This window comes from Eucyclogobius newberryi, unplaced genomic scaffold (genome assembly GCF_026437365.1).
Source record: "Eucyclogobius newberryi isolate DKJ021-1_F unplaced genomic scaffold, fEucNew1.0.hap1 SCAF_17, whole genome shotgun sequence".
Lineage (NCBI taxonomy): Eukaryota > Metazoa > Chordata > Actinopteri > Gobiiformes > Gobiidae > Eucyclogobius > Eucyclogobius newberryi.
Genome location: NW_027315801.1, coordinates 18,882,759 through 18,894,059, shown reverse-complemented (window position 1 = coordinate 18,894,059; position 11,301 = coordinate 18,882,759). Strand labels below are relative to the sequence as shown.

Below are 11,301 nucleotides of genomic sequence, written 5' to 3'. Positions count from 1 at the left end.
CAGGGTGTGACAGGGTGTGACAGGGTGGAAGGTAGTGGAGGAGAGTGTGTCACTTTTATTAATGAAAATACAGCTTTTAGAGTGGTTAGAAAGGGGAAGGAAGAGGAATTTATTGTTGTTGAAGTCTGGATAAATGGTGGAGTAATCACTGTTATACATGTGTATAATCCTGTAAGAGATTGATATCTATATCTATATATATATATATATATATATATATATATATATATATATATATATATATTGCAGTTATGAACTTAAAGGAATGCAAGGGGGGTGTAGTAATAATATAGTGTGATGTGGGGGCAGCACTTTATGGGGGGCAGCGCAGAATGATGCAAATGGGGAGATTGTAGAACAGTTGTTGGAGGATAATAATTTGGTTTGTATAAAGGGAGTGTCTGCAGAGCCGCGGCGCGCGGCCGAAACAGCCATGTTATTTTTGTGCCAGCCGCGCGCTGCGGCTCCTGAAACTGCGCCGCTATTTGACCGCGTTTTAGCGCCATTTTAGACCGCGCCGGGTTAAGGTTAGGGTTAAGGTTAGGGTTAAGGTTAAGGCTAGGGTTAGGGTTAGGGTTAGGGTTAGGGTTAGCCATGAGGCTATAACAGGCTATAAGGGAAATAACGCGGTCCCTGAAACTGCGCGGCCATTTGACCACGCTGCGGCTCTCCAGCCACGGCCTTTTATAAATGATGGATCCATGTTCACACAGAGAGAAGCTCCGTCTTGTGAGTGGGATGTAAAGGACTATTGGCAGTGGTCATTTTCCAATCTTAAGCACAATAAGTATAAATAGGGAAGCGAGTGATGGTGAAAAACAGGAGAGATGGGTGTTCAGTAAGGCTGAGGCGGCCCCCTGGTGGACAGAGGAGTGTACTGAGGCTGCCCCCTGGTGGACAGAGGAGTGTACTGAGGCTGCCCCCTGGTGGACAGAGGAGTGTACTGAGGCTGCCCCCTGGTGGACAGAGGAGTGTACTGAGGCTGCCCCCTGGTGGACAGAGGAGTGTACTGAGGCTGTCCCCTGGTGGACAGAGGAGTGTACTGAAGCCCCCTGGTGGACAGAGGAGTGTACTGAGGCTGCCCCCTGGTGGACAGAGGAGTGTACTGAGGCTGCCCCCTGGTGGACAGAGGAGTGTACTGAGGCTGTCCCCTGGTGGACAGAGGAGTGTACTGAGGCCCCCTGGTGGACAGAGGAGTGTACTGAGGCTGCCCCCTGGTGGACAGAGGAGTGTACTGAGGCCGCCCCCTGGTGGACAGAGGAGTGTACTGAGGCCGTCCCCTGGTGGACAGAGGAGTGTACTGAGGCTGCCTCCTGGTGGACAGAGGAGTGTACTGAGGCTGTCCCCTGGTGGACAGAGGAGTGTACTGAGGCTGTCCCCTGGTGGACAGAGGAGTGTACTGAGGCTGCCTCCTGGTGGACAGAGGAGTGTACTGAGGCTGCCTCCTGGTGGACAGAGGAGTGTACTGAGGCTGCCTCCTGCCTCCTGAGTGTACTGAGGCAGTAAAGGTGAGAAATAGAAGTCGCAGAGAGTTGGAGAGAACACACAATTTCCAGAAGCTACTATAATATAAAAGAGCTCAGGAAAGTAATTAAACAGGCAAGAAAGGGAAGTTGGAGAGGATATTGCTACACAATAGGTTGGACAACTCCTCTGGGAAATGTATGGGGAATGATTAGAAAGATGAGAGGGATTAGAAGTGAGAGGACATAACCAATTCTAAACAAGGGGAAGTAACTGCTGTGTCTAATGTAGAGAAGGCGGAGCTTATGGTCCGAGCATTTGCAAAAATTCATAGTTCGGATAATTTGTCAGAGACAGGGAAACGTGGAAGGGATCAAACCAGGATGGCAAATGGGAATCTCCTGGAGGAACCAACACTTTGTAACCAAGTGATGGATGTTCCGTTCTCTATGTCAGAGATGAAGAGGCTCTAGAGAAGTCTGGCATGACTACACCAGGAAAGGACCAGATCTGTTATATTATGTTGAAGCATCTCGGGAGTCGGGCGGAGGGGAAGTTATTAGGGATATTTAATAAAGTATGGGAGGAGGGCAGGTTACCCAGCAGCTGGAAGGAAGCAGTGATTATTCCCATTATCAAGCCAGGGAAAGATCCAACAAACTATTGCGCTTATGTCACATGTGGGTAAGGTCATGGAGAGGATAACAGAGAGAATAACATACCACATTAAGAGTAAGGGGCTTTTTCCCACCATTTCAGAGTGGGTTTAGGAAAAGCAGGGGAAGATGGATCCAGCTGTGTGTCAAAGACGGAAATGAGAAAAGCTCAGGTGAATAAGGAGGTGGTACTAGCAGTTTTCTTCGATATAGAGAAGGCGTATGATATGGTCTGGAAGGAGGGTCTTTTGATTAAGTTATTTAAGATGGGAGTTAGAGGTAGGGCTTTTAACTGGATTAAACCTTTTTATTTGAGAGAGTTATTCAAGTCCAGATGGGAACTGCGTTGTCAGATAAATATAAGGTTGAGAACGGTACTCCACAAGGCAGCGTTATTAGTCCACTTCTGTTTTTAATTATGGTCAATGATGTTTTTAGTCATATTGAGCCAGATTAATATCTGGCTACTGCATAATTGCAGTCGTTATTCGCTGATGATGGAGCCTTGTTTAAAAGAGGAAAGACCCTAAGGCTTGTGCAAAGTAAAATCAAGAGGGCAATACAAACTGAGAACTGGTCGTACACTTGGGGATTTAAGTTCTCTGTGGAGAAAACAAAGTCAGTGGTTTTTAGTAGGAGAAAGAGGGAGGAGATTGATTTTAAAATGTACGGGGAGAATATAGAGCGGGTAAAGTAGTTTTAGACTTTTGGGACTTGTTTTCGACTCAAAGCTTTTATGGAACGAGCACATAAGGAAAGTGGAAGAGAAATATAAAAAGTGATCAATATAATGAGGTGTTTGTCAGGAGGTGAGTGGGGGGGGGCGGAGCTAGCTGCTCTTAAAAACATATACATTGCATTGATGAGGTCGGTGATGGACTACGGGCCTGATGTTTAGGGAAGCAAGTAAAACATGAATTGGGAGGTTGGAAGTTCTGCAAAATCAAGCCCTGAGATTATGGAGCTTTAAAGACGTCGTCTGTTAAAGCGGTTCAGGTTGAGACGGGAGAGTTGTCTTCAGAACTGAGACATAAGCAAATCATGATGCAGAACTGGACAAACTTACTGGGACATGAGGGGGAGCGACATCCAGCAGTTAAAACTCTCTTGTCATGTTGGGAAAGCGGAAAAGCAAAGACATCATGCTTTGCTTGGACAGCAAGTCAAATTGCAACTGAGATGGAAATCCAGGGGAGGAGCCACAGTCCTGCCGTGTCCGGCCCAGGGGAGGAGCCACAGTCCTGCAGTTGAAGTTGATTTACATGTTCACGAGATGGAAAGTAGAAGGGGAGGAATATCTTGAAGGCTGTGAATGAGAGAATTCATAATATCTATTCTATCCTAAGTTGCATTATCATTTACACAGATGGTCCAAAGAACCGGAATCAGGGAAAACGGGTTATGCATATGTTATACCCGAGTTAAATATTCAAAAAAAACATCCGAAAACCTGCTGTTCACATAGTAGAGATGATGAAGGCGTTACAATGGGTAGAAGAAAATAGAGTTGAAGAGGCACTTATATGTTCCGAGGCCTCATTGACTTCTATTCAAGCTTTCTCATCAGAGCCGTCCAGACTCTTTGAAATGTATCAGCTTTTGTTTGGACTTAATTGCCGCCAAATTCAGATCAAATTGATGTGGATCCAGCTCATAAGCAGATACTTTGAAACGAGAGAGCTGACTGTCTTGCTAAGCAGGCGCTAAAGGAGGAGATCATGTTTGTTTAGTAAGACAGAGGTGAAATCTAGTATCATAATTCAAATTGTAACAGAGGCAGCGGCGCTGGGATGAAGGGCAGAAGGGGAGACTCCTGTACCAGGCACAAAAGAAGGTAAAAACTCTGGGGCTGAGCAGAAGAAGCAGGTGGAGATGACAAGATTAAGATTGGGACACACTGGCTTAAATAAAATGTTAATGTTACTGGGGAAACATCTTTCAGGATGATGTGAATGTGGAGCTGAAAGTGTCAGTGGAGCTTGTCCTATTACGATGCAGGAGATTTGAGGGAAAGAGGGAGGTTTTTAAGCAGGATTGTATCAGGAGCAGAGAAGAAGTGTTTAGTTTATGCATTCTGTGGTTTTAACGGAATGCAATGACTTAGTAAAATTCTTGAGGGAAACAAAGCTGATAAATATGCTCTGACCCTCCAGCCCAGAAGGGGGCGGAAGAGCACATGACTCTGGTGGCACCCGCCAAAAAAACCCGAGAAGAAGAAACAGAAGCAGAAACAGAAGTTCCAAACAAACCCAAACGGCTCAGGCTCATGTCCGGGCTCTTTATAAAGCCCAAAGCGGTGAAAGTCCGCGGAGTGAGCGACAGTCGGAGACACGGTGTGGCGGCGCGGAGCCTCAACGAGCTGATCCACAAAACATGCGACTATCTCAAGGTCTGATGGAAGAGATCCATGTTCTGACACGTTCTGACAGGTTCTGACAGGTTCTGACATCTTCTGACATCTTCTGACATCTTCTGACACCGCCCGTTACGTCCGCAGTTTCATCTGGTCCCGTGCTTTAAAGTGGGCCAAAAACGACTGAACCGGCTCTACACCATAACTAAGTTTTTGAACCAATATCTTACTGAACATGGACTAAAAGCTGGTCTAAACGGTACTTTGTGAATCCCGGAGAGCACTGGCCCCTCTCACTGACTGTCCCCTCTCACTGGCCCCGGACCCTCCAGTCTGTGGGTGAAAGAAAAAACTGAACATAACTTTTTCATGTGGAAACAATCTTCTAACATGGTTGAAAGTAGATGTCTAAAAGCCTGTGCTGTTTGTGGTGTTTGCAGGTGCCGCGCTCAGGGGCCCACATGTGCCTGTCCTCTGATGGGACCCCGCTCACAGACAGGGGCTTTGGGGCCCTGCCTGAGCACTGTGAGCTGGTGCTGCTGTCCCGGGACCAGAGCTGGAAAGGAGGCAAGTTTACTAAAGTCAAGAATGACTTTAGAGACTATTTGAAATTCTCATGTTCAAAATCCCAGAGGCAACACAACACAACACATGCACAACACATGCACAACACATGCACATCACATGCACAACACATGCACAACACATGCACATCACATGCACAACACATGCACATCACATCACATGCACAACGCATGCACATCACATGCACAACGCATGCACATCACATGCACATCACATGCACAACACATGCACAACACAAGCACAACACATGCACATCACATGCACAACACATGCACATCACATCACATGCACAACGCATGCACATCACATGCACATCACATCACATGCACAACGCATGCACAACACATGCACATCACATGCACAACACATGCACAACACATGCACATCACATGCACAACACATGCACATCACATCACATGCACAACGCATGCACATCACATGCACAACGCATGCACATCACATGCACATCACATGCACAACACATGCACAACACAAGCACAACACATGCACATCACATGCACATCACATGCACAACACATGCACAACACATGCACATCACATGCACAACACATGCACATCACATCACATGCACAACGCATGCACATCACATCACATGCACAACGCATGCACATCACATGCACATCACATGCACATCACATGCACAACACATGCACAACACAAGCACAACACATGCACATCACATGCACATCACATGCACAACACATGCACAACACATGCACAACACATGCACAACACATGCACAACACATGCACATCACATGCACAACACATGCACAACACATGCACAACACATGCACAACACATGCACAACACATGCACAACACAAGCACATCACATGCACAACACATGCACATCACATGCACAACACAAGCACATCACATGCACATCACATGCACATCACATGCACAACACATGCACATCACATGCACAACACATGCACATCACATGCACAACACAAGCACATCACATGCACATCACATGCACAACACATCACATGCACATCACATGCACAACACATGCACAACACATGCACATCACATATACATGCACAACACATGCACAACACATGCACAACACATGCACAACACATGCACATCACATATACATGCACAACACATGCACATCACATATACATGCACAACACATGCACTGCACATGCACAACACATCACATGCACAACACAACACATGCACAACACATCACATGCACATCACATGCACAACACATGCACTGCACATGCACAACACATCACATGCACAACACATGCACAACACATGCACAACACATGCACAACACAGCACATGCACAACACATGCACATCAAATGCACATCACATGCACAACACATGCTCAACACATGCTCAACACATGCACATGCACAACACAACACATGCACAACACAACACATGCACAACACAACACATGCACAACACAACACATGCACAACACATCACATGCACATCACATGCACAACACATGCACAACACATGCACAACGCATGCACAACGCATGCACATCACATATACATGCACAACACATGCACAGCACATGCACAGCACATGCACTGCACATGCACATCACATGCACACAACACATGCACACAACACATCACATGCACATCACATGCACAACACATGCACAACACATGCACAACACATGCACAACACATCACATGCACAACACATGCACATCACATACACATGCACAACACATGCACAACACATGCACTGCACATGCACAACACATCACATGCACAACACATGCACAACACATGCACAACACATGCACATCACATGCACATCACATGCACAACACATGCTCAACACATGCGCAACACATCACATGCACATCAAATGCACATCACATGCACAACACATGCACAACACATGCACAACACATGCTCAACACATGCACAACACATCACATGCACAACACAACACATGCACAACACAACACATGCACAACACAACACATGCGCAACACATCACATGCACAACACATGCACAACACAACACATGCACAACACAACACATGCGCAACACATCACATGCACAACACATACACAACACATGCGCAACACATCAAATGCACATCACATGCACAACACATGCACAACACATGCACATCACATACACATGCACAACACATGCACAACACATGCTCAACACATGCACAACACAACACATGCGCAACACATCACATGCACAACACATGCATAACACAACACATGCACAACACATGCACATCACATGCACATCACACGCACATCAAATGCACATCACATGCACAACACATGCACAACACATGCACAACACATGCACAACACATGCTCAGCACATGCACAACACATGCGCAACACATCACACGCACATCACATGCACAACACATGCACATGCACAACACAACACATGCGCAGCACAACACATGCACAACACTTGCACAACACTTGCACAACACATGCACAACACAACACATGCACAACACATGCACAACACAGCACATGCACAACACAAGAAGTGCAGCATTTCAGAATGAAAATAATCAAACCAATTTCTGATTTTCATGATTAATATACTTTTAGTTACTAAACATTCTCTATTCAAAGTCTTCAGTTCACCTTATGTCAACCTTTATGTGGTTAATAAAGTGTTCTAAATGTATTTGGAGCTCAAAGTGAGCACAGAGCAGTGTCTGGGGAACAGGAGAGGACAAAGTGAGCACAGAGCAGTGTCTGGGGAACAGGAGAGGACAAAGTGAGCACAGAGCAGTGTCTGGGGGACAGGAGAGGACAAAGTGAGCACAGAGCAGTGTCTGGGGAACAGGAGAGGACAAAGTGAGCACAGAGCAGTGTCTGGGGAACAGGAGAGGACAAAGTGAGCACAGAGCAGTGTCTGGGGAACAGGAGAGGACAAAGTGAGCACAGAGCAGTGTCTGGGGGACAGGAGAGGACAAAGTGAGCACAGAGCAGTGTCTGGGGAACAGGAGAGGACAAAGTGAGCACAGAGCAGTGTCTGGGGAACAGGAGAGGACAAAGTGAGCACAGAGCAGTGTCTGGGGGACAGGAGAGGACAAAGTGAGCACAGAGCAGTGTCTGGGGAACAGGAGAGGACAAAGTGAGCACAGAGCAGTGTCTGGGGAACAGGAGAGGACAAAGTGAGCACAGAGCAGTGTCTGGGGGACCGGAGAGGACAAAGTGAGCACAGAGCAGTGTCTGGGGGACCGGAGAGGACAAAGTGAGCACAGAGCAGTGTCTGGGGAACAGGAGAGGACAAAGTGAGCACAGAGCTGTGTCTGGGGGACAGGAGAGGACAAAGTGAGCACAGAGCAGTGTCTGGGGGACAGGAGAGGACAAAGTGAGCACAGAGCAGTGTCTGGGGGACAAGAGAGGACGCTGAGCTTTAGTCATGTGACTCTGTCTTTAACCAGCTCAATGTGTTTTCTGTACGAGGATCAGCACCAAGCTCACGTTCTTTGTGCACTTTTCCTTACTAACGTGTGTGTACATAATTGTGTGTGCGTTTGTACATGTGTGTGTGTGTGCGTTTGTACATGTGTGTGTGTGTGCGTTTGTACATGTGTGTGTGCGTTTGTACATGTGTGTGCGTTTGTACGTGTGTGTGTGTGTGTTTGTTTGTACGTGTGTGTGTGTTTGTACGTGTGTCTGTGTCTGTGTCTGTGTTCCAGTGGTGAGTGACCTGGAGCGCCTGCTGACCACAGAGCACCGGCAGCAGCTGCTGGAGGCGGTCAGGACTCTGCTGTCTGACCCTCGCTCTCCAGAGACAAACAAACTCCTCCGGGACATGATCCATAACCTGGAGGACACGTCTGAGGAGGAGACCAGAGGACATGACCAGGACTGGTTCCAAGGTGCACACAACTCACTAACAAACGTACACACACAACTCACTAACAAACGTACACACACAACTCACTAACAAACGTACACACACAACTCACTAACAAACGTACACACACAACTCACTAACAAACGTACACACACAACTCACTAACAAACGTACACACACAACTCACTAACAAACGTACACACACAACTCACTAACAAACGTACACACACAACTCACTAACAAACGTACACACACAACTCACTAACAAACGTACACACACAATACAACGTCAGTACGACATGTTCTTCTGCTGCAGATGTGTTTCAGAGACAGTACTCAGTTACTCAGTTACTCTGTTACTCTGTGTCTCTGTGTAATCCTGAGCGGTCATTGCAGGAGTTGACGCTCGATTCAAGACCAAGTCGTCCTACATGAGATTCAACTGTGAGGGCCGGATCCGCAGCTACATGAAGGAGGTGCCTCTCCACATTCGCCTGGGGCCTTCGGGGCCTGGTCAGCTCAGGATGACCTCTTGAGGCCTGTGTCCTCCTGAGGCCTGTGTCCTCCTGAGACCTGTGTCCTCCTGAGACCTGTGTCCTCCTGAGACCTGTGTCCTCCTCTTTGGACAGCATGTTGTCTTGTCCTGCAGGTGAGGGAGGCCTCCAGGAGCATAGAGCAGGCCAGGACCAGAGCACAGTTAGAGAAGACGCTGCAGAGTCTGGGCCACATGCTGAAGAAGGACAAGTACAACGGAGCGTACTTCGACCGCACTGAGGAGGAGCCGAGCCGCATGTGCACTTCACAGGGCTGGTTCAGCTGCCAGGTACAAGGAGGAGAACGTGTGCAGTGTTAGTGCCAAAGCTAATGCAACGGTCTCTATTGTCCAGTTGTTTTATAGTTTCCTTTATCAACCTTCTTAATAACTAGTAGAATGTATATGATACAGTACAGATGAGCTGTGTGTCCTGTGCAGGGCTCGTTTGATGAAGCTCTGTGCCGCTCGCTCCACTCCATTAACCCGTACAGCAGCAGAGCGAGCAGAGTCCTCTTCAGCACCTGGAACCTGGACCACAGGTCACGCCTCGCAACACACTCAGCATTTACACCACACATTCTATGCAACATTGTGTAAAGATTTATTGATCACAACCAGAAATTAAAATAATTGTATTTATTCATACACGGGAAACTAAAGAAAGTACCTTTGAATACATGAATACACATTTATAAAGACAAAGAAAATATCAAGATAGAAATGTCAATAAACCATCAAATTAAAAAGATCAATAAATGAAGGCATACAGGCACTTACACACTTACACATATATATATATTATATATATATATATATATATATATATATATATATATATATAGAGCATTGACTTAATTAAAAGGCACAAGAATGTTTACATAAAATAGTCTGTGGTCACAAATAAGGAGACGAGACTGAAAGGATCAGCCTTTTTTATAATATAAAGACATATTTTCTTTGGTCATGTGCCCTATGACTGAGACACACAAATCCTTCCAAGTGTTTGTGAGGCAGACTCCAAACACTTGCAGTATCTGTATTTTCAGCCTTTGACAGTTTAGTCTGTGAAACCTTGAGATTGTCTGTAGCGTCTCTTGTTGCACAGGATTGAGAAGAAGCGCAGCATCGTCCCGGCCCTGCTGCAGTGCCACCTGAAGCGTCCCAGCTCCGGAATCAGCCTGGACTACTTCTACAGGCTGCTCTTCACCCGCCACAACCTCAAACTGGTGCACATCACCTGCCACAAGAAGGGAGCCCACAACCTGCACTGTGACCCCACAAAGATCTACAGAGGAACCAGAGAACCGGCCCGGGGGAAGGCCAGAGAACCGGCCCGGGGGAAGGCCAGAGAACCGGCCCGGGGGAAGGCCAGAGAACCGGCCCGGGGCGAGGCCAGAGAACCGGCCCGGGGGAAGAGGAGGCGCTGAAGCTGGGACAAGACTAGAGTAACAGAGCTGTGTTTTTATCTGACCACTGTGACCGTCAGGACTCTGCAGTGTACACAATCTGATGCAATGTTTAGTTAGGCTTTAAAATACTGAATCAACTTGTTTTAAACTGAACACATTTGGTGTTTTCATCTGTCTCAGGTATTTTAGAATTGAACTATAAAATAAGTGTATCACCATTTTACATTTTGTTCATTGTAAACCATCTAAAATGGATCAGTAAAACCAAACTGCAGAACTCCTAAGCCCCGCCTCTTCAGGGACATGAAGGAATCAAAAATACAACTTTGAATGATGAAGAAACACTTTTTCATTCTAAGTTGAGTTCATAATGTGTATCCTTTAACGATGTTGTCCATATAGAGTGTGTTGCTCCGATGTTGCTATAGGTTTATA

The 11,301-nt window shown here is 46.6% G+C and overlaps 1 protein-coding gene across 1 annotated transcript; it reads left to right on the top strand.

Annotated features, from left to right (window-relative positions):
* Positions 1-4,350: 4,350 nt before the first annotated feature.
* dffb (DNA fragmentation factor, beta polypeptide (caspase-activated DNase)) lies at positions 4,351-11,043 on the top strand. Its single transcript, XM_072448535.1, has 7 exons — positions 4,351-4,509; positions 4,914-5,040; positions 8,762-8,944; positions 9,319-9,398; positions 9,572-9,745; positions 9,896-9,996; positions 10,563-11,043. The coding sequence occupies exons 1-7, from the start codon at positions 4,387-4,389 to the stop codon at positions 10,882-10,884; spliced, it is 1,110 nt and encodes a 369-aa protein (XP_072304636.1). The 5' UTR covers positions 4,351-4,386; the 3' UTR covers positions 10,885-11,043.
* The last annotated feature ends 258 nt before the right edge of the window (positions 11,044-11,301 follow it).